The sequence below is a fragment of the Trachurus trachurus genome, assembly GCF_905171665.1.
Source record: "Trachurus trachurus genome assembly, chromosome: 18".
NCBI lineage: Eukaryota > Metazoa > Chordata > Actinopteri > Carangiformes > Carangidae > Trachurus > Trachurus trachurus.
Window position 1 is genome coordinate 5985155 of NC_139909.1, and position 27925 is coordinate 6013079.

The following is a 27925-nucleotide window of genomic DNA, read 5'->3' on the forward strand; positions in this document are numbered from 1 at the left end:
AAAGCTAGCAAGTTAATGTAAAAATGTTATCGGCTATCATTTAGCAACTTAGTATGTGAATGCTAATCACTAATGTTAATAGACCAACAACAGGTTTCAGTATGCTGATTGGTTTACATTAGCGTGCTAGCATTCAGTCTGTGGTTAGTAGCACTAGCATATTAGGTAGGCTAGGCTATGTGCTGACATGCTAACATGACAGATGAGGTGTTTCATGCTCAAAACTAACATACTGAACACAACTAAATGTTAGTGTGTCGACTTAATATAATATCAACATGCTCGCTCCTTATAGGGCTATAAAAATCAAAATTAATTCAACACTATAGCTGCATGTAGCTTTGCTAACTGTGTTTATGCTAAGAACTACAGCAGTTTTCCTCCAGTCAGCAAACACACAGGAAGTGTGGAGATAAACGACAGAGAGTCGATAAACGACAGAGAACAGAAGGAACGAGTGACTTTTTCGCCCTTGAAGCTGCAGTGATGTCAAAAGATTGACGACGCTCGAGGGACGGACGAAGCCGGAGAGAGAGAGAAGTGAAGTGAAGTGAAGTGTTTTTCAGGCCGAAGGATTTAGGAGGACGGGACAGTGACGTTTTTATTTTATTTCATTTTATTTTATTTCAGCACAGGGAGGAAGGAGGGAGGGAGGGAGGAAGAAAGGGAGGGAGGAGGGAGGAAATAGGGAGGGAGGAGGGATACAGGTGAACAAAGATGAAGGAAGGAGTGAAAGAGGAGCGATGACGGGAGGAAAACTGAGGTGAACAGATGAAGAGTCCTTGTGAAGCAGCGACAGAGGAGATGATTTAATAATATAATCTGTGTGGTGAGGAGCGACGACAGCGCTGACTGGCTGCATTAGCATATAAATAGAGAGATTTTATTATATATATAAATATAAAAATATAAATATAAATAAAAGACTTTAGATAGATAATTCATTTTGTTGCCTAAACATCAACTCCTCATTGAACGGGACGTTTTCTATTAGTGTTCACATCTGGTGACAGTGAGCAGCAGCAGTGAAACTGTAATTTCCCCCATGACTTAAACACATCCTGGTTATCGGAGCCTGTGTGTGTGTTGTTGGGGGATGAAATATATTTTTGCATGTGTGTCCCATCACCACAAACATATAAAGGTAATTTAAGATATAAGGCTGGACGATAATGGTAAAATTGAACATTTTTTTTTCTACATTTTTATTAATCAACGATTATATAAAAAAATAAAGAAGTTGGATAATCTGATATGTATTTGCACTAAATGCACAATATGAAAGAACATAACACATTTGTGTATTGACAACTGAACAGCGTGTGATGAGAACAATTGATTAATTGGGTTTTGATTGCAACTGTAATACTGTTTACTTATTTATGTATTTTATTTTTTGGCTTCATTTGTTAGTAATTGGATACTTGTTTCTTTCTTTCTGTGACTCTGAACCCATGAAGAGCTCTAATGGTTTTATTGAAATATTGAATTAAAGGGTAGTAGGCATTTATAAGCTGGATACTTCAGCCTGCACTTTTTCGATCTTTCTATGAACTAGTTGAACTAATGATTGTATTATAGAAGGTTGAGGAAATTCTAAAATTAAAATTAAGAAACATAGTGTTGTGTAGCTACGAGTGGGTGGATTAATCTGAATATTGATACCACCTAGGTATGGAAACCAGATCGATTCTAGCGCCATAGAATCAATTCTAGTTTTAGTTTCAGTTTTGTGTCATGTGAACAAACTTGTCATGTGCAGCTTTAGAGGGAAATTCATGCAAAACCGCTGATGCGTGTTGCCTTCAGGGACAGTTTTTCATCAAGCAGTCTCTGCATTTCCCTGTAAAACAACTCTGTCTGGTAACGTTGTGTTATTATCTCATAGCGTGGTGAATGTGCAGCTCACAACTTGTCCACCAGAGCGTTGTGGAGTTGTTGGATTGTGTATTTGATGAGTTTGATGATGAGGGAAACCAAGAAATCACATGAGCCTCCGTAGCGTAGCTCTGAGCAGCTCACGGCTCTGCTCCGCCGTTCTAAAAACAGCTTGCACCGACAATTAAAGGTGACAAACCTACTGCTATGACTATAGGGATTATGGCAATGGGCCAATTTGCCAAAAATGTTGAACTATCCCTTTAATCAATCATCATAATCTGGTTTTGAAGATTTCAGGTGAATATTTGACAATTTTTGATTCATAAATTAAGTTAAATTGTTTTACAGTGTAATATAGTTAAACATAACTTGGTAACAAACAGGAGGAGTAGAAATTAACATAAAATTAAATAAAGTGACAAATCAAAACACGAGCAGCAGATGTTTGGATTAATGTGATTAATTATCATGATTGTTTAGTAATTGTCTGTCAGATTCATCAAAAATGAAGCTAACACAGCTGCTGCGCTCTAATTGTGAAGTTTCCAGCCGACTTCCTGTGAAGCTGTTGTGAAGTTTTTATAGTGAAGTCACAATATTATTATTAATAATCAGGTGTGAGTTACCGACTGGTCATATTTTATTTTCCTCTCCGTTGTTTGCACCATAACTCACTAATTAAATCTCCGTCCTGCTTGTGACTCACGCACTAAAAAACCAACAGTGTGTGTGTTTTCCGTGATGCCTTCACTGCACCTCGCTGGGAGGAGGAATAATTGGCTGCAGCTCTGGCAGAAAGAAAGAGAGAGACAGAGAGAGAGAAAGAGTAGAAAAGTCTTGTGTTTTCTCCCTGAAACATCCCGTGGCGTTGAGACAAGAAACTCTCAGCTCTAAAATAAGACGTGCTCTCAAATTTAGACCGAGGAGAAGAGGAGGAGGAGGAGGAGGAGATGTGAGGAGGTCGAACGCTGCTGAGGGAAGAGAAGGAAGCAGGGAAGGAGCTGTCAGTGGGCATTAATGAGACGTTTTTAAAATTGTTGAGGGGCCATGATGTGAAGACAGGAAGGGATGAAGGGATGAAGAAAGAAGAGGGTTATTATAGACACATCAGGATGGAGATACCAGACATTCTTATACGTATAGGAAGGAAACACTGTGAGGTATTTAGTTTACATTGTTCATGTTAGAACAGGAGATTCCTCTGGTTGAATTTGGCTTAATTGGATACAAAGATCAGATTTGCATTTAACCAATTAGATGTTTGTATTAAAGCTCCTTCAAAATAAAGGTAAAAGCTCCAACAAAATAAAGGCAGTATAAAGGTAGATGTTTGTGTTCAAGCTCCTTCAAAATAAAGGTAGATGTTTCTAATAAAGCTCCTTCAAAATAAATGTAGATGTTTGTATTGAAGCTCCTTCAAAATAAAGGTAGATGTTTCTATTAAAGTTCCTTCAGAATAAAGGTAGATGTTTGTGTTAAAGCTCCTTCAAAATAAAGGTAGATATTTGTGTTAAAGCTCCTTCAGTATAAAGGTAGATGTTTGTGTTAAAGCTCCTTCAAAATAAAGGTAGATGTTTGTGTTAAAGCTCCTTCAAAATAAAGGTAGATGTTTCTATTAAAGCTCCTTCAAAATAAAGGTAGATGTTTGTGTTAAAGCTCCTTCAAAATAAAGGTAGATGTTTGTGTTAAAGCTCCTTCAAAATGAAGGTAGATGTTTGTTTTAAAGCTCCTTCAAAATAAAGGTAGATGTTTGTATCAAAGCTCCTTCAAAATAAAGGTAGATGTTTGTGTTAGAGCTACTTCAAAATAAAGGTAGATGTTTGTGTTAAATAACCTTCAAAATAAAGGTAGATGTTTGTATTAAAGCTCCTTCAAAATAAAGGTAGATTATTCTATTAAAGCTCCTTCAAAATAAAGGTAGATGTTTCTATTAAAGCCATATGGTATAAAGGTAGATTACATATTGTAGATGTTTTTTTCAAATAAATGTTTTTATGGATCAACGTTTCAAAATATAACGTAAAGAAGAACTTAAATATGAAGCTTTCAGATTTTCCCGCTGGCGTCGGTTGTTGTCGGTGAAGTCGTCCGTTTCCTCACTGTAATTAAGTGTAAAAACTGATTCAATTATGGTTTTAAATGAGGCAGAGAGGAGCAGGTTGAACACTGGAGGCTGAGGACTCGTTCAGAAGCTGTGAAGCTGTATTAAATAATATAAACCGTTTTCATTAACACCGAGTTCATCCACCGTGTCAATGTAACGTTATTAACGATCAATAACAAACCGTCGTCTGATCGGAAACTGGGATGAGTCATCAGCTCCGATTATTGATCAGAGATCTGGAGGCTCGATCAGAAAACTATGTCAGAGAGAGAGGAAGAGAGGAAAAGAGAGAGAGAGGAAGGAATTGGGGTAGAGAGAGGGGGAGGGAGGAAAAGAAAGAGACAGAGAGATGAAAAGAGAGAGGGGGAGAGAGGAAGTGAGGAAAAAAGTGAGAGAGGAAAACAGAGAGAGGAAGGGTAGAGAAAGAAAGAGGGAGACAGAGAGAGAGGAAGAGGGGGAGAGATAGAGAGAGGGAGGAAAAAGAGAGAGAGGAAGACGGAGTGAGAGAGAGGAAGGGGAATAGGGAGAGGGAGAGAGAGGAAGGGAGGGATAGAGAGAGGGGAAGGGTAGAGAAAGAAAGAGGGGGAAAGAGAGAGAGGAAGAGGAGGAGAGAGAGAGGAAGACAGTGAGAGAGTGGAAGAGGGGGGATAGAGAGAGGGAGAGAAAGAACGGGGGGAGAGAAAGAGAGAGAGGGGAAGACAGAGAGTGAGAGACAGGAAAGGGGGGATAGAGAGAGGGGGAGAGGAGGAAAAGAAAGAGAGACAGAGAGAGGAAACGAGAGAGAGGGGAGAGAGGAAGGGTAGAGAAAGAAAGAGAGAGGAAGATAGAGTGAGAGAGAGGAAGGGGGATAGAGAGAGGGTGAGAAAGACAGGGGGGAGGAGGAAAAGAAAGAGACTGAGAGAGTGAGAGGGGGATAGAGTGGGGGGGAGGAAAACAGAGAGAGGGAGAGAGAGAAAGGGTAGAGAAAGAAAGAGTGAGAGAGGAAGAGGGGGGGTATAGCCTGGTGCCATGACGACAGATGTTGACAAACATCAGCCTTTAGACACCGTGGTTCGTTCTGAGGTGACGTCTCCATGGTGACGACGACAGTGACACTAATCGTTGTGTCATCAATAAACGTTTCTGTTAATGAGCTGATGAACTGATTCAGAAACGATGACTCATCATTTATTAAAACAACATGACTCAGCGTTTATTAAACATCTAGAACTGAGACTGATCAGGATCAGACTGATAGACGATCAATTATAACTGAAAGAAGACTGTGTGTGTGTGTGTGTGTGTGTGTGTGTGTGTGTGTGTGTGTGTGTGTGTGTGTGTGTGTGTGTGTGTGTGTGTGTGTGTGTGTGTGTGTGTGTGTGTCTTTCTCTGGGATCAACACACACACTCCGTCTGCCTCCATTTTGCCTTTTTAACCTTCTCTCTTCGTCTCCTGGGAAACGTATCCATCCCTTCATCCCTTCATCTCTTTCCTTCCTTCCTTGTCTCATCTCCTTGATTCCTCTCCTCTCGTCTCCAAGGTTACTGCAACGTGTGTCTTCTCCTTCTTCTTCCTCATTTTCCTTCTTCTGCCTCCTCCTCTCTTTCTTCCTCCTCTCCTTCTTTTTCTTCTTCCTCCTCTCCTTCCTTTATTCTTCCTCCTCTCCTTCCTTTCTTCTTCCTCTTCTCCTTCTTCCTCTCTTTCTCCTTCTTCTTCCACCTCTCTCTCCTTCTTCCTCCCCTCGTTGTTTTTCTTCGTCTTCCTCTCTTTCTTTTTCTTCTTCCTCCTCCTCTCCTTCCTTTCTTCTCCTTCTTCTTCTTCCTCCCCTTCTTTTTCTTCTTCCACCTCTCTTTCCTTTCTTCTTCCTCTTCTCCTTCCTCCTCTCTTTCTCTTCTTCCACCTCTCTCTCCTTTCTTCTTCTTCCTCTCCTTCTTTATCCTCTCCTTGTTTTTCTTCTTCCTCCTCTCCTTCTTACTCTCCTTCTTCCACCTTTCTCTCCTTCTCCCTCTTCTCCTTCCTCCTCTCTTTCTCCTTCTTCTTCCACCTTTCTCTCCTTTCTTCTTCTTCTTCATCTCTTCTTCTTCCTCCTCTTCATCATCTCCCTCTTCTCTTTCTTCTTCTTCCTCTCCTTTCTGTCTTCTTCCACCTCTCCTCCTGCAGTTTCTTCTCGTGTTATTTCAGTGTTTTTCACCTCGGAGGGAAAAGACAGGATGAAACAGAGACATATGGTGAAGAAGGAAGAAGAACAAGACGAGTGGAGGAGAGAACGAGTGAATCAAAGAGAGAGAAAGAAAGAAAGAAAGAAAGAGGGAAAGTTGTTGCTGAATAATAATAATAAACCATAATTCAGTTTTTCTTCACCTTGTTGCTTGGCGATGGGACGTGTTGCTCATGTGCGAGAGGGAGAGAGAGATTTTCCAAATTATTCACCGTCCTGTTTTTTTTTTTTTGCTGCTGCAGAGAAACGAGAGAATAAAAGAAAAGAGAAGAAAAGAAAAGACTGAGACGCTGCTGAGTTTCTAAATATAATCGAGTGCAGCTGCCAAACACACACACACACACACACACACACACACACACACTCGTCCGTGCATTTTAATATCTCATGTGTTTATTTCGTTTCTTAGTTGCATTCAAGACTTTGAACAAGGCGAGACGCTACAATGCACTGATCAATTTAGAGATTTTGGGCTGTTTTTCTTCCTTAACATGTATTCTTTCAGAAAAGTCTAAAGAAATGGCAGAAAATCCACATTAAGGTTTTTATTTTACTTCATTTTGTCTCTTTTGTCGGTAGATTTCGCCTAAATTCGCCATTAAATGTATGCAAAATAGCGCATATTTCATCAGATATTGCCTCATTTACATATTTAAACATAAAATTTGACAAAACTTGTAATACAAAAAATATTTGTCTTAATGTAAGTGATAAACTTGGGAAGTTTCATGGTGATATCTGTTATTTAAAAAATTTACCCTATTCACCTGTAGTGTCTCCCCTTAACAATCTATGGAATTTTACAGTACAAGTCTTTAAAGGCCGTTTTCTCAAAATGAGTTCTTCCTCAGACTCTGAGCTAGAAATCACCACCAAACACCACCAAACCTTCCAGTTTGATCCCTTTCTATATTCTGAAGGTTTTTACCGAGGGGATTGTTGATATATTATTCACAGCCTGATTTATATAACGTTTTATTCCTAAAAACATGGCAAAATTTTGATTTTTTTTAGGGCTGGTGACAGTATTTTCTCATTTACAGAGTGATACAAAGAGATATCCAAAATCCTCCTCTGTAAAAACTTCTGACTCTAATATGTCAACAAAATAAAACAAGAATTTTGAAAGTTGCTTTATCCATTGTTCAGATTTCGGTTTTGGAAATAGGCCTATATGCAAATTGGCGCATATTTCATTAGATATTGCCTCATTTACATATTTAAAGGGACAACGAGGAGTTTCTATTCAGTTATAAAAAAGTCTCACGTTAATGTGGATGAATCTCCGCTACCCACACTTATTAATGGGCCCATTTTCGATAAATATATCGTTCTGTCTCTATCGTTATTTTGTTATTATTAGTGGTGGCGGAGATGCTGGTCGAGCCGACCAGCGTTTTTTACTTTCGGTTTCGCAACGAGTCATGAGAATAACGCAGCTGAATCGCCGTTTATGGTGGGAACTACGACGGTATGTGAACCTCTTTGAACCTCTGACTTTAATTCTTGATGAATGAAAACATGAGTCTGTCTTGCGCCGGTCAAAATAATTTTACGGTGCGCGCGGAGGCTCATAAATGTAGTGTGAAAACGCTTCGCTTTTCCAAAACTCCTCGTTGTCCCTTTAAACATAACACTTGACAAAACTTGTAATACAAAAAATATTTCTCTTAATGTAAATGATAAACTTAGGAAGTTTCATGGTGAAATCTGTTAGTTAAAATTTTTACCCTATTCACCTGTAGTGTCTCCCCAAGGAAAAGAGACAGAAAAGAGACAAACAGGAAGTGGAGCGCAGACGACAGAGGCAGGAGGTGAGGACGATGGAGGGATGGAGAGAGAGAGAAGCAGAGCGAGGTGAAGAGGTGGAGGAGAGGAAACCCAGAAATAGAGCGAGGAGAAGAAAAAGAAGAGGAAGAAGAAGGAGTGAGTCACATGCAGCAGAGAGGAGGAATAAATATATATAAGGCAGCAGGTGTAACAACATGGAGAGGAGGAAAAATAAAAGTCTGGAAGAAATGAAAGAGAGAGAGAGAGCGAAAGAACAGATGGAGGAAAGAAAAAAGGGGAAAAAACAAGGTGAAGTTTTGGCGACATTTTGATAAATGACAGCAATCAGGACGAGACGGAGAGAGAGAGAGAGTGATATTAAACGAGTGGGAGGAGATGGAGAAAAGAGAAGGAGATGAATTTTATTTATTTTTTGCCTCTTGATAGTTTTTCTTTCTTTTTTTTTTGCTGGGAAACATTTTGAGTCCAGACGAACAGAACGGAGAGAACGATGAACGACAGGAAGCAGATTGTTGTGAACAGTGGATCGAAGATGGAGCTCACAGCTTCAATTAAAGGGATAGTTCGACATTTTGGCAAATTTGGCCCATTGCCATAATCCCTATAGTCATAGCAGTAGGTTCGTTACCTTTAATTGTCGGTGCAAGCTATTTTTTAGAACGGCGGAGCAGAGCCGTGAGCTGCTCAGAGCTACGCTACGGAGGCTCATTATGGGATTTCTTGGTTTCCCTCATCATCAAACTCATCAAATACACAATCCAACAACTCCACAACGCTCTGGTGGACAAGTTGTGAGCTGCACATTCACCACGCTATGAGATAATAACACAACGTTACCAGACAGAGTTGTTTTAGAGGGAAATTCATGCAAAACCACTGATGCACGTTGCCTTCAGGGACAGTTTTTCATCAAGCAGTCTCTGTATTTCCCTCTAAAACAACTCTGTCTGGTAACGTTCTGTTATTATCTCATAGCGTGGTGAATGTGCAGGTCACAACTTGTCCACCAGAGCGTTTTGGAGTAATTTATTAATTACAGTGATGAGTGGTTTAGTTTGGTTCAGATGTTCTAAAGTTCGGCAGAAACCGAACCTCTTAAAAAAAAAAAAAAGCCTGAAATTCGGCTGAATACAAATCCTGGATTCAGTACATCCCTAAAAAATCACACTAAACAGTAGGGGTGGGAGAACAAATCAATTCACATAAATATCGCAATATCTTTTTTGACAATTTTTAAATTGATTTTATTTTTTCAAAAATTTATTTATTTTTTATTTTATTTTTTTTTTTCCGAATTTTTTTAAAAAGTGTGCAATGTGCATTTGTTCGCCTTTTTTACATACAGAGAGTCCAGGTTTTTAAAAGGGTTTAAGTTCACTTTATACTGGAGTATGTTAGTTTATAGGCTCCTACAGTATTTGTGTGCAGATAAATGTTAAAAATGCTAAAGACTAAAAATCGAGAGAATCGGCAATATCGTAGAATCGCAATTTAAATCGAATCGCCATCAAAAAATCATAGAAGAATCGAATCGGGAGAAAAGCATATCGTCCCAGCCCTACTAAACAGTGAGAAAACTTCACTAAATATGTTCACAAGAGTTCACAATTACAATAAAAATGGGAGCAGAACTAAAAGGTTTTAAGGTTTGATCTAAACATCTCTGCAGTTGTAGCAGAAACTCTGACGTAGAGCGGAGAGTCGTCGGTAAAGAAACAACAACACGTGGCGGCTGCAGCTCCTCGTTCATGGTTTATTTTCTTAGCCAATCAACTGGAGAGTTAATAATCTACTTCCTGTTTACAGCAGCTCACACATCTTGCGACGACACAAACATCACATCAACATTTCTCCTTCATTATTTACTTCCTGTTTCCTCTGGTTTCACTGCCGATCAAAGGAGACGTTTAAACGCCGAGCTTCACTCAAACTCAACGTCAAAACCTCCACTTAACCTCCGAGTGTGTGTCTGCGTGTGTGTGTGTGTCTGTGTGTGTGTGTGTGTGTGTGTGTGTGTGTTTGAATCATTTAAAAGTCTTTTTTTGTCTGCTGTGGGCCTGTGATACCTGCAGTCTCACTAAATTATACATTAACAGTTGTCTCAATAATAAATGAATTGTGTGTGTGGTGTGTGTACTCAAGTGTGTAACCCTATTTTTTCATGCGTGTGTGTGTGCATGTGCGTGTGTGTGTGTGTGTGTGGCTCAACAAACCGCAACAGCAGCTGAATAATATATCGACATTCATTCATGTTTTATTCACCACATCCAGATGAATTATTGCTTTGATTAATCTATCAACACGTGTCCTCAATTAGCAGCAGCCCACACACACACACACATACACACTACACACACTGCACACATACACATACACACACACACACACACACACACACACACACACTTACATCATCTGCAGTGTTCAGTGCCTGTTTTTGTTTTCTCTCTTGAGTCGTTTCGTTTCATTGAGTTCCTCTTCTCACTCTGCTCCACTCTGATTGTTACACACATAAAGCGGTATACGACAAGTAGATGGCTATCTTAAAGCTCCATACACTACTGTGACTTTGTGATGTCACAACAAAGCAGTCACACTAAGCCCCGCCCCCCTCACGGTCTGGACCAACCACCATCCATCCAATGATTTTATTGGATCACTTTAGAAAATCGTCAGCCAATCGGAAGAGAGGCCCAGAGCCTCCTCCTCATCACAAGTATTTCTGACTTTGTTTCTTAACAGGAAGTAGTTTGTTGATAACTTGAATCAAATGAATCTGAGAGAAATCAAGGGCAGAAAAAGCAGAGAGGAAAGAGAGACATCAAGGAAAAGAAAAAAAGAGAAAGAAAAAGAGAAAGAAAAAGGGGGAGGAAGAAAGAAAGAGAGAGAGAAAGAAATAAGGAGAAATAAAGAGAGAAAGGAAGGAAGGAAGGAAGGAAGGAAGGAGGAAAGAAAGAAAGAACAAAAAGAAAGAAAGAAAGAAAGAAAGAAAGAAAGAAAGAAAGAAAGAAAGAGAAAGAAAGAAAAGGTAAAGGAAGGAGGAAAGAAAGAATGAAAAAAAGGAAAGGAAGAAAGAAAGAAAGTAGAGTAAGCAGAGTGAAACAAGCACGAGGATGTTCACGTTCATACAGTGCAGACAGGAGAATCACATGGACTGGATCATTAAGGGTTGTTATTATGGTCTGTGCAGTGGAGACTTGGAAACACCAAGATCAGCACAACAGGGGCTGCTGACTGCTGATGCTGCAAATTAAACCCTGTTGTGTTGTTTAGTTTAGTTTAGTCTTTTCAGAGTAAAGTCTGTAGTTCACCTGTGGTTTTAAAGATCACTGTCACTGGATTATTGGGATTCTGGGGAAAACTTTGCAACATGACGTTTTGTCAGGCAAGGGCAAGATCTGTAGGACCGTCTTTTTATGTTGGTTTCCAAAAGACTGAGCCACTGTCTCATTTTCACCATATTTAACTATCTGTTAGTGCTTCCTCTCAGTAATGTACCAAGGGACATATAGCTACATGGTTTTCTGGACATGTACATGGTTTCTTGGGCAAGTTCTGGATTTCTAAGGATCGTCTTTTTTCTGTCACTTCTAATTGGATTTCTAGACATGTGGTCACGTGACCAGCAGACTTGATGATTTACTATGGAAGTGGACATCACACTGAATCTAAAAATATATGTTTCATGTCTGTGAGTTCAGATTTACTGAAGTTAGAACAGGGACATGCATGGTTGCATGGTTTTCTGGACATACACATGGTTTCTTGGGAAAGTTCTCGATTTCTAAGGATCGTCTTTTTTCTGTCACTTCTAATTGCATTTATAGACGTGTGTTCATGTGAACAGCAGATATGATGATTTACTATGGAAGTGGACATCACACTGAATCTAAAAATATATGTTTCATGTCTGTGAGTTCAGATTTGATGAAGTTATGACTCTTAGAACAAGCAAAGATTTTAGACGTAAACTGCTGCATTCGGACATTTTAACACCACTTTGATCAACTAGATTCATGCATTGTTTTATCCAGTTTCCAAAATACTGAGCCACTGTCTCATTTTGACAAAAACTATATTTAAAGCAGATATCAGCTTCACGGCCGTTTCGGCTAATGCTGCGTTCAAGGCAGGCTTTTGAAACCGTAAGTTACAGCTTCAAGTCACAACTACGACTTGGTAGCGTTCCAGGTAACCCGTAGCTCGTGTTTTTACCATCCTGTTGTCTGTGAAAGTTCCCTATAACGGCCACTCGTAACTTCCGACCCGTGAACTCGTACCAGATCGAACTGGTATGACTTCACAGGAAGGAAAAACACAAAGTACGAGTTTCTTTGAACGCACCATGAGTTAGCAGCCCCCGCCCTTGTCAGGCATCAATTGGTCCTCGTGCTACGTCACCACATTCACGCGCATCCCTTGGCTGCACACACAGCCCTTCATGCCGTTCTCTCTCCTCATTGGATAACACTTGTATCCCACAAGGAAAATTTTCTCCTCGGGTTACAGCAGAGCAGAGTGACGGAGAGACTCGTGTTTAGGCTGAAATACTTCATGTAAGTGATTGCTGACGGAAAATAGGACTATTTAGGACTTATATTAACAAAAACATTCCACTGATATCTGCTTTAACTATCTGTTAGTGCTTCCTCTCAGTAATGTACCCAGGGACTTACATGGTTTTCTGGACATATACATGGTTTCTTGGGCAAGTTCTGGATGACCAAGGATCGTCTTTTTTCTGTCACTTCTAATTGGATTTCTAGACGTGTGTTCATGTGACCAGCAGATATGATGAATTACTATGGAAGTGGACATCACACTGAATCTGGAAATATATGTTTCATGTCTGAGTTCAGATTTGACCAAGTTATAACTCTTAGAAAGAGCAAAGATTTTAGATGTAAATCATAGCATTAGGACAATGGCACCACTTCATCAACTAGAATCAGCCATTGCTTTATGAAGTTTCCAAAATACTGAGCCACTGTCTCATTTTGACCAAAACTACACCCAACTATCTGTTAGTGCTTCCTCTTGTACCCAGGGACTAACATGTTTTTCTGGACATGTACATGGTTTCTTGGGCAAGTTCTGGATTTGTAAGAATCGTCTTTTTTCTGTCACTTGGATTTATAGACGTGTGGTCACAACAGCAGATATGATGATTTACTATGGAAGTGGACATAACACTGAGTCTAACAATATATGTTTCATGTCTGTGAGTTGAGATTTATTGAAGTTATGACTCTTAGAACGAGCAAAGATTTTAGACGTAAATCACGTCAATCGGGCACTTTGACACCAGTTTGATGAACTGGACTCTTTTGCATTGGCACATAAAGTTCCTTCGTTCTTCCTCATTAGTTTCCTGTCTCTTAATGTTCCTGCAGTCTGAACCGGGCTGCAGCGGAGGAAATGTGGATATAATGTAGAAAAGCGGCTCTTCTGGCGCGGCTCCAGGCTCGGAGGGTTCAACGTGACTCATCATCACCAGTCGACTGAGCTGCTCCACAAAGGCCTGAACACAGGAGGAGGAGGAGGTCTGGGCCCTTTTTGTGGAGCCAGGTTTAATCTCCCCCGTCTGTGCCCGACCCCCCGGGGGGCCATCAGCCCCGATGACTCGCTGCATTTATTAATGATTAAAAATACTTTTACTTTTTTTCTCTTCTTTCCTGTTATAAAGAAAAACAAACTCTTTGCCTCCGTCGTCGCTGCAAAGACAAAAGAGACGTCTTCTCCGGTGATGAGTCAGGAGTGTTTTCATCCGTCTCGGAGCGGCGCTTATTTAACATGACGGAGTGACTCTGTACCAGTTGGCAGCGCCCGCCGCTTCTCCTCAGCGTTTCATTTTACAGCAAAATACTCGTCTCTGATTCACTGCTGTATGTTTGGAGATTGATTTTTTTTTTTTTAAATGTCACTCGAGGCTCAGTGGGCTGCAGCTCTGCAAATCTCAAGATGATGATGATGATGATAACGTACAGGATCTGGTCCGTTCGTTGTTGTTGTTGTTGTTGCTGTGGGTGCATGTGCTGCCGCGTGGGTGTGAGTCGGTTTTATCAAAGGACAAGAGCAGTGAAATCTCATGTTCAAACATCTGAAGAGTGAGCAAAGAGCTGAAACTCAACCAGCTCCAGTCCCACCTTAAAGCTCCTTCAGAATAAAGGTAGAAGTATCTATTAAAGCTCGATACGATATAAAGGTAGATGTCCATGTCCATGTGTAGTGCATTTTGGCAAATTGGCCCCATTGCCATAATCCCCATAGTCATAGCAGTAGGTTTGTTATCTTTATTTGTTGGTGCAAGCTATTTTTAGAACGGCGGAGCAGAGCCGTGAGCTGCTCAGAGCTACGCTACGGAGGCTCATGGGATTTCTTGGTTTCCCCTCATCATGTCGTCGTCATGTATTTGATGAGTTTGATGAGGGAAACCAAGAAATCCCATAATGAGCCTCCGTAGCGTAGCTCTGAGCAGCTCACGGCTCTGCTCCGCCGTTCTAAAAATAGCTTGCACCGACAATTAAAGGTAACGAACCTACTGCTATGACTATAGGGATTATGGCAATGGGCCAATTTGCCAAAATGTTGAACTATCCCTTTAAAGCTCCATACAGTATAAAGGTAGATGTTTGTATTAACCAACCATCATGCAATGCAGTGACTTGCAGTGAAATAGCAACATATTTATTATCCAATTGTCATCTGAGGCTGTGGAGCCGTTGATTTAACTTAAAACAAACTCTGTTTAAATCGTAAGTTTGTCTTTTTAATTTGAATCTGGATCAAAGTTTGATTTCCTTTACAAGAAGAAAAACTTCCCCTCAAGTCGTTTTTAGACATCTGTGTGTGTGTGTGTGTGTGTGTGTGTGTGTGTGTGTGTGTGTGTGTGTGTGTGTGTGTGTGTGTGTGTGTGTGTGTGTGTGTGTGTGTGTGTGTGTGTGTGTGTGTGTGTGTGTGTGTGTGTGTGTGTGTGTGTGTGTGTGTGTGTGTGTGTGTGGATTAGCATGACAGAGTGTGTTGTGAGCTGTGGACACACTGAGATTAAGTTTAAGACTTTATCCTCTGCAGTTTTCACACCACTGACCTGGAGTCTGCTGAGGGGGAGAGAGGGAGAGGGGTGAGGAGGGGGGAGAGCAGGAGACAGACTGTGGTAATCGATTTAAGGCGGACTGAGAATTTATCACGGTGCTGCAGTGGCGCTTCTCCACTGTTCAGTGGCTACGAGGTGGAGAGAGAGAGAGAGAGAGTGTGTCACAGACTCACATCCACACACAGAAGTGAGAGTGTGTGAAATGCTGCAGGACAACGACCGTCCACAGACGTTTGTTTGGTTTCTCTGGTTTCAGACCAAACTACCGCAGCCTGCAAGGGAAAAAGGACAGGAAACTCAACATTAATTAATCACACAAAAGTGCGTGTGTGTGTGTTATTGTTGTTGTTGTCAGCTCGTTCATCATTGTTAATTACACACATTCAGGACGATTTATGTCCAGCCTCAGATCTCAGGAGGTTGTTTGACCTTCATGAAGAGAGTTGGACGATACAACGACTGCAGTGAACATCTGACGTGAACATGAGGATGTTTGTATTAACGTGTCTGCAGATGAAATAAAAACCATAATGATCACAGTCAAAGCCCCGGTCTCAGATCACTGAACCACAGCAATGTGGTTAGAAATCTACGTCTTCTTGGTTCTGTTTGTTGTCGTCGGACATGGAGCAATAACCAAGTTGTTCATTGTCTTTTCTTTTGTGTCCCTTTGTTAAACAAGACAGGATGGTTTGACATTGTTGTCATGGTGATGTGTAGGGGTTGTGATGTACCCGATGACCTCACTCTGAAAAAAAGAACGACATTATGTTGCATTTTCACTGTTTGAAAACAAATATTGATGTACGAATTACCCGCACGAAAACATACGTCCTTGGTGTGTAATGCCCTCTACACACTGTGCGATTTTAGCAGTCTTATAAGACTGTTGCATGACACACTATGCGACGTGGAATTTACAATCTTTGCTACGACGTCAAGTTTGACGTGTGCAGACTGTACGATGATCGTTCTACTGAATCGCAGGTCGCCCGCTCCCCCTCCTCCCCCCCTCCCTCCCTCTCTCCCTCTTCACACACAGACACAAGTCACCGGCACCAGTGGAGCAGTACCGCCACTTGTCCGTTATTTAAAAATGAAATCACGGCCTGTATTGGTAGAGAACATCACAGCAGTACCGTCACGTAATGAGAGCACATCTAAACGAGGACTAGGCCTACTCCCGGCGTAAACACGTCAATATTCTCCGGTAGGCGACCGCTTCTCATCATAGTCCGCACATGTTTTTTTTTTTTTTTCGGACAGAGTTTCACCATGAGTTTCACACACAACTTTTCTGATGGCTGTATGAGTCTGCCCATGTTCCTCCTCTTTCTGCGACAGTAAAAAGGAATATACACCTCTCCAGAGTAGACATGACAGGATAGGCTATTCGTTTTTTAATTGAATGACTATTTACTCGAAAATCAGTGCTCGTCCCTGCGCCACTGACGTCCATCAGCTGATTAGTAGACGTACGTCGTAGCAGTTTTCTGACACTGTCAGAATTTAATCGCAGGTCGTCTTTGGTCGCAAGACGCTGACAACGGCCGTCGTAGAGCCTGTCTCACTGTGCGACGTAAGACGGCCGATTTAGAGCTACGACCAAGGATTTCGCCACGATTCTCCTACGATCCGCCGTCTTTCGTCTGCGACGGCCAAAATCGCACAGTGTGTACAGGGCATTAGGGGCAAGATTTTTGACGCCAATTGCAGCTATTGGACATTTTGGTAACCCTTTTAATTTACAGGCCGTTAAAGCAGAAGTAAGCGATCCGGTGGTTTTGGCTAATGCTGCGTTCCAGGCAGGCTTTTGAAACCGTAAATTACAGCTTCAAGTCACAACTTACGACTTTGTAGCGTTTCAGGCAACCCACTCGTGTTTTTCCGACCTGTTTTACCGGTGAAAGTCACTTTAACGGCCACTCGTAACTTCCGACCGGTGAACTCGTACCAGATCGAACTGGTACCACTTCACGGTCGGAAAAATACGAGTTTCCTTGAACGCACCATAACAGTCCTCGTCCCTACGTCACCACATTCACGGCGTTCCTTGGCTGCACACACAGCCCTGCATGCCGTTCTCTCTCCTCATTGGATAAAAACTGTAGGATACGATAAATGTTTTCTCTTCGGCTCAGAGCAGAGCAGAGTGACTGAGAGACCCGTGTTTCAGTCCAAACACTCTATGTAAGTGATTGCTGTCGGAAGATATAACTATTTAAGACTTATATTAACACAAATATATCACTTACTTCTGCTTTAATTACATGATTGTGTCAAGAAATAATGAGCACGAGTAATAGAAATAGTCATGTAGCCATAAAATTTTGCCAAGAAATAACAGTTGATTGTGTAGAAATAGCCAAGAGATAATGATCAATTACAAGGACGTGGTGGAGAAAAATTCTGGCCTTTCCAAAAAAATTACAAGCATGAAAAGCATGTGTGATCTTCTGCCTTTATAAAAAACATGACATTACTATGACATTGTCCGTTAGTTCTTGGCTATTTCTTGACATTATGATGTAATTAACGGCCTGTAAATTAAAAGGATACCGACATTATTGCCGCAACTTCAACCACCTGGACTCAGTCTGGTTTGTAGATTTAGGACTTTACATTAAAGACAATACGGACAAGACTCAAGAGACGAGTTCAATTGAGGTTTGATTCCTCTTCTGACTCTGTTGGACGTTTCTAAGCTGCTGCAACGGTACGAGTAACCTGAGAAGGAATCGGACGACTGGATTCAAAGATTCACTGAACTTTGTCCTGGTCGGTCGTCACATCGTCGGAAACAACAAAACAAACTTCTCTGTCAGTTCTCGTTCAGTTTTTTTTCCTCTCTGGATCCGTCAACCCGCCTGTTTGACCTCCCTCCTCCTCGCACACTGTTCATGTAACGCATGGCGCCGGCCCGCTGCTGCCCTGCCCGGACACTGCAAAAACTCTAAATCTTACCAAGAATATTTGTCTTATTTCTAGTCAAAACAAATCTCATTCTACTTAAAATAAGACTCATCACATTACAAATTATCTTGTTTTTAGACACTTTTTACTTCTTTCAAGCAGATTTTCACTTGAAATAAGTAGAAAAATCTGACAGTGGAGCAAATTTTTCTTCCTTATTACAAGCACAAAAAACTTGCTTTCACTGGCAGATTTTTCTACTTATTTCAAGTGAAAATTTGTTTGAAACAAGTGAAAATGATCTAAAAACAAGTTAATTTCTAGGTGATGAGTCTTATTTTAAGTGGAAAGAGATTAGTTTTGACTAAAATTGAGACATTTTGACAAGAAATAAGACAAATATTCTTAGTTTTTGCAGTGTATACATGCTCCATATATTTATTTATTTATATTTCTACTGCAGGTAGCGGCTGATGAGACTCTCCTCCCACCGCTCAGCAGCTTTCACTCATGTTGCATAACTCAACGCTGATTCACGGCTCGTTTGGTTAAAACATTTCACTTTATAATGACGACGACAACAACAACTGGTTCGATTTCCTCCGATCCGGAGCTGTGATTGGTCGAGAGTCTGTGGTGGTGAAGAGGAGGAGGAGGGAGGAAGGAGAGAGGGATCGAGACCGAAACAGAAAAGAGCAGACTGCTGTAGTTTAGTGGAGCCCAGAGATCAACTCCCCTCATTAGCATACCGCTGCCATGGCAACAGGAAACCAAGCTGGAGCCGGCTGAGCGAAGGGATGGAGGGAGGGAGGGAGGGAAGAAGAGAGTAAGAAAAGGAGAGAGTAAAAATAGTTGAGGAGTGAAACCAGAAGAGGAAGGAGAAGGAAGGTCAGAAAAGAAAGGAAGGAAGAGGAGGAGGAGGAGAGGAAAAGAGGATTAGAGACGGGACTGAAGAAAGGAGGAAGAGAGAGGTAGAGAAAGGAAGGAAAAAGAGGATTAGTGGCTGCAAGGAGAACTGAAGAAGAGGAGGACAGAGGAAGAAGAGGAGGATTAGAGACGGGAGATAGAGAAGAAGGGATGAAGGAAGGACAGAAAGAAAGAAAGAAAGAAAGAAAGAAAGAAAGAAAGAAAGAAAGAAAAAGACGAAGACGAGGAGCGTTGCTGATAAAGAGGAGGAGGAAAAACGTACGACTCAGAGAGGAAGAGATGGAGAGGAAAAAGTGAAAAAGGAAGTAAAAGAGGAGAAGAAAAACTCTCTAATCTCTGTCTTCCCTCTTTTCTTTGTTGTCATGGTTACCGGAATAAGCGTTTGGTTCAAGGAAAAACAAAAAGGTCGTGGTTCGGACTTTGGACCGTCAGAGAGGAGTTTCATTAGTTCAAAATGAAATAAAAGTCTGTCCCATGCAGGGTTTTTATAGTTAACTAAACTAAAACTGAAACTAATAATCTAGTAAACTGAAATAAAAATAAAAATGACATTTTTCCCATAAACGAGAAGTAAATAAAAAACTACAATGAACAATGTAAAACTACCTGAAACTAAAGTAGAGTCAGATAACAGCAGCTTGGTTGTAGTTTACTTAGAGACGTCTAAAGCTGCAGGAAGAAAACGACTTGGAGTGAATGGAACCTGATGAGGACTGATGGGAACATTATGGGATGGATGCAACTAAAAGGGATAAAGTTCATCTTCAGAGGTCTGACAGAGGCTTTCTCCTAAAACTTGGAAAAACTAAATAAAAACTAGTCAATTCTTCAAAAATAAAAACTAAACTGAAACTGCTCCATCACTTGTTGAACTCACTAAAACTAAACTGCAATAAAAAAAAAAACAGTAAACTGAAAAATAAAAAACTAATGAACATTTTTAAACATGATCCAGTTCAAAAATATGGTTTTCATTCATACAGTGAGAAAGAAGGGTTTTAACAATCAAGTTTTTTCATAAATGATTTATGTATCTGTTCATTTATTTTCTATTTTTTGTAAATATGTATGTTTGGGGAGACTGATTGTTAATTGATTAGTGGAGAAGGGAACACTGCAAAAACTCAAAATCTTACCAAGAATATTTGTCTTATTTTTAGTCAAAATGTCATTTCTAGTCAAAACAAATCTCATTATACTTAAAATAAGACTCATCATATTAAAAGTAGCTTGTTTTTAGACACTTTTTACTCCTTTCAAGCATTTTTCTACTTATTTCAATTGAAAATGTGTTTGGAACAAGTGAAAATGATCTAAAAACAAGTTAATTTTTAGGTGATGAGTCTTATTTTAAGTGGAAAGAGATTAGTTTTGACTAGAAATGAGACATTTTGACAAGAAATAAGACAAATATTCTTGGAAAGATTTTGAGTTTTTGCATTCAATAGATGTAAATTAGCATAATGCTTTATCCTATGTTGAGTTCACATTATTATTGTTAACCAGTTTCTCAGATGACGTTCTTGTGTTACTCATATATGACAATAAAGCTTCTATTCTATTCTATTCTATTCATATATGTTTGAAATAAAGCAAAGCAAAGATATAATAACCTTGGTCCCAAAGAGACGCCTAGATGTCTTACAGTAAATAAACAGGAAACCGATGGAATTTACTCAATTACTCAACAACCAATAGAAACACGTCGTAACGCTCACTGAGCCAAGTATCAATCATTTCTGAAACGATGTGTAGGAATCTACAGCAGCCAAATGTTCCTGTGTTTGATTGACAGCTTCAGCCTCTTCCTGCTCTTTTAGCTGATCGCCGGGTTGATGGCCGCCGCCGGCGTCCTTGTGCGAAGGCGGACGGGCAGCAGTGACAGTGACAGTGAGCTGGATGTTTGTTTGAGAGGAAACGGTTTGATGGATCAACCACTGTCACTACAACCTTTTTAGAGGATGAGACGTATTTACAGAGCGAGAGCAAATCATCCTGAAAGACACACGAGGGAGAGAAGGAGGGAGGGAGGGAGGAGAGGAGAGGGAGGGAGAGAAGGAGGGAGAGAGGGAGGAGAGGGAGGGGAAAGACGAGAAGAGATTTGGCAACAGAGCAGCAGATTAAAAGCTTCGTCTCCTGTTGAGTCAGAGGACGACGGAGAGAGAAAAGAAAGAAGGGAGCAGACAGAAGAAAAAGAAGAAGAAAGAAGGATAGAAAGAAAAAAGAAAGAAAGAGAGAGAGACAATGGTAAAGGAGGAGGAGAGAAAGAAGTTGGTGACTCAGAGGACGAGTGAAGGTGGACGAGCTGTAAACAAACAGGAAGTGACATCAACACAAAAGGACTGATCGCAGGTCTGATTTCTGCCCAAATAATAATAAATATATTTGGTGTAGCGCCTTAAAGTGTCAGTTTGATTATTTTTCTTCTCCTCGTCCAGTCTGTAAAACCTTCACACTCTCTGTCGTTGGTGTTTTTACTGATTAAAAGTTTTCTTTAAAGCCCCAGTACGGTGCGGTTGCATATCTGAACGTATTCTTGATGTTGCATTCACGTGAAATCGGGCAGATGTCAGACAGACAACAGACACGAGGCAAAACAATACAGGCGTGACAACATGTTGTCATGGTGATGTAGTATTGTTTTACCGTCTTTCTCTGGTGGAGTAAAATGACATCCGGTTGGTTTGCCGACGGCCGTCTGCCTGACTGCACCTGAATGCAACACCAATGCCTCCGTCCTTCCTCACACTACACAGTGGTAAAAAATGTCGATGCAACATGGCCGCCTCGGTTCGGTGCGTCGCTCACTTATGTATTTGTAACGACTTGTAACAACTCATTCTAAGGTACCAGAAAGCTTTCATTTGTATGTGGCTGTGATTCACCTTCAGTGAAATACGTATTTATGAAAGACATGTTTGATTTTTGCTAATAAAAAGCCAAATAAGTTACATACTGGGGCTTTAAGTCAAATCAAGTAATTTTATCCTCTAAATAAAAGATAACAAACAAGAGACAATGATGCTTTAAATGTGAGTGAGTGGAGGGTTAGATTAAAATAAATAAAACAGAAGAATCAAACAGTTAGCCTAAACCAGAAAATCACATTGAATAAGACGAAAACATCAGAAACGTAGATGAATGAGTTCAGTTTCTTCAGTTTTGACTTTAATAAAGCAAAATATTTGGAGAAAAAAAACATTTAAATGGGAAAAAGTTTGACTCCATCTTCAGACTTCATCTGATCGATCAGTTTGATGAGTTGAAGGTGAAACTGTGACAGGAAGTGGAAATCTGAGGTTTGGTGGGTTCAGGTGTTTTTGTTCATTGTTTTTCCAGTGTTTCCTGACTCTCCCTCACTTTCTCTTTCTCTCCCTCTCTCTCTCTCCCTCTCCCTCCCTCCCTCTCTCTCCCTCTCTCTCAGTTCGTGGCCCAGCCCAACTGTCAGCAGCTGCTGGCGACTCTGTGGTACGACGGTTTCCCCGGCTGGAGGAGGAGACACTGGGTGATGAAGCTGGTGACCTGCTTCATCATCGGCCTCCTGTTTCCTGTCTTCTCTCTGGTACGGAGGAACGAGGGAGGGAGGGAGGAAGAGAGGAAGAGAGGGATGAGAAAGACTCTGTCTGAAGATTAAGGAAGCAGGAGAGGAAGAGTTAAGGAGACAAGAGAGGGTGAGAGGAGAGGGACGATGAACGATTTGATGGAAGAAGGAAGGCTGGAAAGAAAGAAAGGAGGAAAGAAAGAAAGAAAGAAAGAAAAAGGAAAGAAAGTTAGCAGGGAAGGAAGTAAGTAAGGAGGAAAGAAAGGAAAGAGGAAAGAAAGAAAGGAAGGAAGGAGGAAAGAAAGAAAAAGGAAAGACAGGAAGGGGGAAAGGAAGAAAGGAAGGAAAGAAAAAAGGAAGAAAGAAAAAAAGAAAGAAAGAAGGAAGGAAGTAAGGAGGAAAGAAAGGCAGGAGGGGAGGAAGGAAGAAAGACAGGAGGAAAGAAAGAAAAAGGAAGGAGGGAAGAAAGAAAGGAGGAAAGAAAGGAAGAAAAAGGAAAGACAGGAAGGAGGGAAGGAAGGAAGGAAGGAAGGAAGGAAGGAAGGAAGGAGGGAGGAGAGAAAGAAAGAAAGAAAGGAAAGAAGAAAGAAAAAAAGGAAAGGGGAAGGAGGGACGGAAGGAGGAGAGAAAGAGAGAAGCTGCTCCAACTAAACAGTCGTCAGTGATAAAGTGAAACTGTGTTAAATTTAGTTGTTTCCTGTTGCTAGGGAACGTGACCATGACAACGACACAAACAGAGAAGCAGGAAGTGAAGTGAAGCTCAAATCGCCTCTGACTGAACCAGAACCTCAAGGTTTCTGTTTTATTAAACTTTATTAGTTTTTATTATTTATTAGTTTAAAACTTTAAAATGAAGATATAATGAAGATGAACATGAAGACAAATGTGACGTTTGACGCCATTTTGGCTCCGTATCACTGTGGTGAGGTGACGTCTGTGGTGCGTTCAAGGACCAGAAACACAGAACCAGTAGGAAAGAGAGGGAGAGAGAGTCGGCAGGATATTTTGTATTGATTGATTATTATTGATACACATCTTCATCGTCATCTTCATCGCTCTCTGCTGCTGTAAACAAACATAACAACAACAAAACCACGGTGACGGCCGGTCCCTCGTGGTGCGTTCAGGCGCCGCAGGACGTGGGAGTTCACAGGAGTCGTTAGCAGCAGAGATGATGAAACCGTCTGTGACACAGTTTTCTCATCAAAGAGAATCCACTCACTCTCCTCCATCTTTGTTTTTCATCCATTCATCCTCCTCTTTCACTCGTCTGCTGTTTTTTTTTTTCTTCTTTTTTTTTCCTCCTCTTTTAGTCCAGTAATTTTAGGCCAAAAAAGGGGTCAACGTTAAACAAATTGCAACAGAAGCAAACTCAACTGATTTTGTATCCTCAACATGTCCTGAGTGAGGGAAAAAAAGCCCCGAAGAATCCCATTAGGGGAAAGTTTCGAAAAACACCCAAACATATCCCATTTATACGCATATAAAAAAAAATTTTCACATGAATAGGGTAAATTTTTTAACCTTTAGATATCTCCATGAAAATGACTGAGTTGATTACTTACATTAAGACAAACAAAAAATGTATTACAAGTTTTTTGAAATTCTTTGTTAACATGAGCACATTTGCATAAATCTGCATACATTTGCATAAATTGCACCGTTTTGACGGCACATGTATATATGAAGTTGCTGTGGTGGTACCGGCATGAAAATTGGAATGAGTTGACTCCATCGGTCAACCAACACGAAACCACTTTAAATTTCAAGATGACTACAATTTTTCAAGACAGCCACATCCTTAGTAGAGCAGGTATGACATGCTCCGTCTCTATTAATGCTCATGGGCCTAAATTGGTTCCATTCCTTAAGCTTTTTAACTGTAATATTAACAAGATTGAACAAGACATTTTCACCTGCTCTACCCAATGTTTAGATCAGGTGCTGTATGTATGCAAATTAGCCATACGTAATTGGATTATGCACTGTTGGCTCATGTCATACCTGCTCTACTAAGGATGTGGCTGTCTTGAAAAATCAACCAAAACCCGGCCATAGCAACGTATTTCAGTTTGTGCGAATCAGGGGATTTTACAGTCATCTTGAAATTTAAAGTGGTCAACTTGTCGGTTGACCGATGGAGTCAACTCACTCCAATTTTCATGCCGGTACCACCACAGCAACTTCATATATACATGTGCCGTCAAAACGGTGCAATTTATGCAAATTTATGCAGATTTATGCAAATTTTCTCATGTTAACAAAAAATTTCAAAAAACTTGTAATACATTTTTTGTTTGTCTTAATGTAAATAATCAACTCAGTCATTTTCATGGAGATATCTAAAGGTTAAAAATTTTACCCTACTCATGTGAAAAAAATTTTTTATATGCGTATAAATGGGATATGTTTGGGTGTTTTTCAAAACTTTCCCCTAATGGGATTCTTCGGGGCTTTTTTTCCCTCAATCAGGACATGCTGAGGATACAAAATCAGTTGAGTTTGCTTCTGTTGCAGTTTGTTTAACCTTTTCTCATAAAATGACTGGACTATTTTTGCATCTTAAAAGGAAGTTGTTCCAGATGTTAATCTTCCTCTTGATCTTCGTCTTTGTTGTCGCCTTTTAACTCCTCACTCTCTAACGTTGATCTCCCTCTTCCCTCTTCCTCCTCCCTTTTCTTCCTCCTCCTCCCTTTTCCTCCTCTGCCTCCTTTCTTCCTCCTCCTTTTCCTCTTCCTCCTCTTCCTCTTCCTCCTCCCTCTCCCTCCTCCTCCTTTTCCTCTTCCTCCTCCTTCTCCCTTTCACCTCTCCTCCTCTTTCTCCTCCTTTTCTCCTCCTTCTCCCCCTTTCACCTCTTCCTCCCCTCCCATTTCCCCTCTTCCTCCTCCTCCCTTTTCCTCCTCTTCCTTTCTTCTTCCTTCTCCCCCTTTCACCTCTTCCTCCTCCCTCCTCCTCCCCTCCACCCATCCTTTCCCTCCTCTCCTTCCTCCTCTTCCAATTTCTTCTCTCCCTCCTCCCTTTTCCTCTTCCTCCCCCTTTCTTCCTCCTTCTCCCCTTTCACCTCTTCCTCCTCTTTCTCTTCCTCCTCCTTTCTTCCTCCTTCTCCCCTTTCACCTCTTCCTCCTCCTCCCTTTTCCTCCTCCCCCTTTCACCACCTCTTCATCCTCCTCCTTTCTTCCTCCTTCTCCCCCTTTCACCTCTTACTCCTCCTCCCCTCCCTCCCCCATCCTCTTCCTCCCCCTCCTTTCTTCCTCCTCCTCCCCCTTTCAACCCTCCCTCTTCTTCCTCCTCCTCCTTTCTTCCTCCTTCTCCCCCTTTCACCTCTTCCTCCCCTCCCATTTCCCCTCTTCCTCCTCCTCCCTTTTCCTCCTCTTCCTTTCTTCTTCCTTCTCCCCCTTTCACCTCTTCCTCCTCCCTCCTCCTCCCCTCCACCCATCCTTTCCCTCCTCTCCTTCCTCCTCTTCCAATTTCTTCTCTCCCTCCTCCCTTTTCCTCTTCCTCCCCCTTTCTTCCTCCTTCTCCCCTTTCACCTCTTCCTCCTCTTTCTCTTCCTCCTCCTTTCTTCCTCCTTCTCCCCTTTCACCTCTTCCTCCTCCTCCCTTTTCCTCCTCCCCCTTTCACCACCTCTTCATCCTCCTCCTTTCTTCCTCCTTCTCCCCCTTTCACCTCTTACTCCTCCTCCCCTCCCTCCCCCATCCTCTTCCTCCCCCTCCTTTCTTCCTCCTCCTCCCCCTTTCAACCCTCCCTCTTCTTCCTCCTCCTCCTTTCTTCCTCCCTCTCCCCCTTTCACCTCTTCCTCCTCCTCCCCTTCCTCCTCTCCTATCTCCTCCTCCTTCCCCCCCCCCCCCCCCCCAGATCTACCTGCTGGCCCCTCAGAGCGCTCTGGGCCGGTTCATCAAGAAGCCGTTCATCAAGTTCATCTGCCACACGGCGTCGTACCTGACCTTCCTGTTCCTGCTGCTGCTGGCCAGTCAGCACATCGCCAGGACCAACCTGCACATGCAGGGACCCCCCCCCACGCTGGTGGAGTGGATGATCCTGCCATGGGTGCTCGGTACGGGACAGCAACACTACTACTACTACTCCTCTTCTTCCTCCTCTTTTTTCTCCTCATTTCCTCTTCTTCTTAATAATAATAATAATAAAGCACTTTTCATACACATGTTCGCCACGAGACGGAGACATCCCAGACACGGCCGAACGCAGCCCCCAGCGCAGACAGCCCCCACCGAGGAAACACCGGAGATATTGAATAAGAGCATAAAAGAACTAGAGACAATAAAAACATAAAACATAAAACATAAAACTACCTAAAAACTACATAAAACTATATGGACTAAGAAAATTAAATAAAACACTAAAAGTAGCTCAAATCAGCTCTGCTATAAGAATAAATAAGTAAGTAACAGTAAAAGTAACTAAAAAAACTTCTCATTCTTCCTCCTCCTCCTCTTCCTCCGTCTCTTCTTCTCCTTCTGCTTCCTCAACCTCCACCTCTTCTTTTCCTTTTCTTCCTCCTGTTCTTGTTCTTCCTCCTCCTCTTCCTTTTCCTTCTCCTCTCCCTTCTTCTCCTTTCCTCCTCTTCCTCCTCCTCCTTTCATCCTCTTCCAATTCCTCTTTTTCTTCCTTCTCCTCCTCCTCTCCATCTGCCTCTTCCACTTCCTCTTCCTCCTCCTTCTGCTCTTCCTCCCTCCTCCTCCTCTTCCTCCTCCTTCTTTCATCCTCTTCCAATTCCTTGTTTTCTTCTTTCTCCTCCTCCTCTTCATCTCCCTCTTCCATTTCCGCTTCCTCCTCCTTCTCTTCTTCTTAATTCTCCTCCTCCTCTTCATCTCCCTTTTCCATTTCCTCTCCCTCCTCCTCCTCTTCCTCTTCCTCCTCATCCTTTAATCCTCTTCCTTCTCCTTTACCTCCTCCTCTTCATCTGCCTCTTCCACTTCCTCTTCCTCCTTTTCCTCCTCTCCCTCATCCTCCCGCCTCCTCCTCCCCTACCTCTTCCTCTTCCCCACCTCTCTCTCTCTCCCTCCTCCTCCTCCTGTATGTTCTGTGTGCTGCAGCTGACAGAGGTCAGAGGTCACAGAACTTCCTGGTTTTAATCTGAGGGTCGTTGAGACGTTGGTTCAGTTAAACACCAGTGTGTCAACATGTGTGATGAGTTCAAGGACCAATGTGAGAAAACAGTTGCATACAGATTTAACCCCCAATGGGAAATGTCCAACAGTCATATCATATCATAATGATGATAACAACAATAATAATAATACTGCTACTAATAATAATAACCGTGATAATGATGATGATATTTGTGATTATCTGGTGCGAGGGTCTAATTTAGAGAAAGGCGGAGGGATACTTTCATCAAATCTCAGTGTGTTTATTACAAATTCATTTCTGCATTTGTTTTAATTTTCTTTAATAACTGATTCATATTGATTATTACTAGCCTATAAGAAATTCACATTTACATCAACTTAAAGTTT

At 41.4% G+C, this 27925-nt stretch overlaps 2 protein-coding genes across 2 annotated transcripts in view; both read left to right on the plus strand.

The window, feature by feature from the left end:
* cnpy3 (canopy FGF signaling regulator 3) overlaps positions 1 to 27925 on the plus strand; it is a 480052-nt gene that overhangs the window by 407188 nt on the left and 44939 nt on the right. The gene's annotated exons all lie outside the window — the stretch shown is intronic.
* trpc5a (transient receptor potential cation channel, subfamily C, member 5a) overlaps positions 1 to 27925 on the plus strand; it is a gene marked incomplete at both ends in the record, with an annotated part of 72102 nt that overhangs the window by 16447 nt on the left and 27730 nt on the right. Inside the window, 2 exons of the mRNA XM_083993346.1 lie at positions 22332 to 22469; positions 26304 to 26502. Coding sequence (XP_083849472.1) covers positions 22332 to 22469; positions 26304 to 26502 — 337 coding nt within the window. The remainder of the gene's footprint in view (positions 1 to 22331; positions 22470 to 26303; positions 26503 to 27925) is intronic.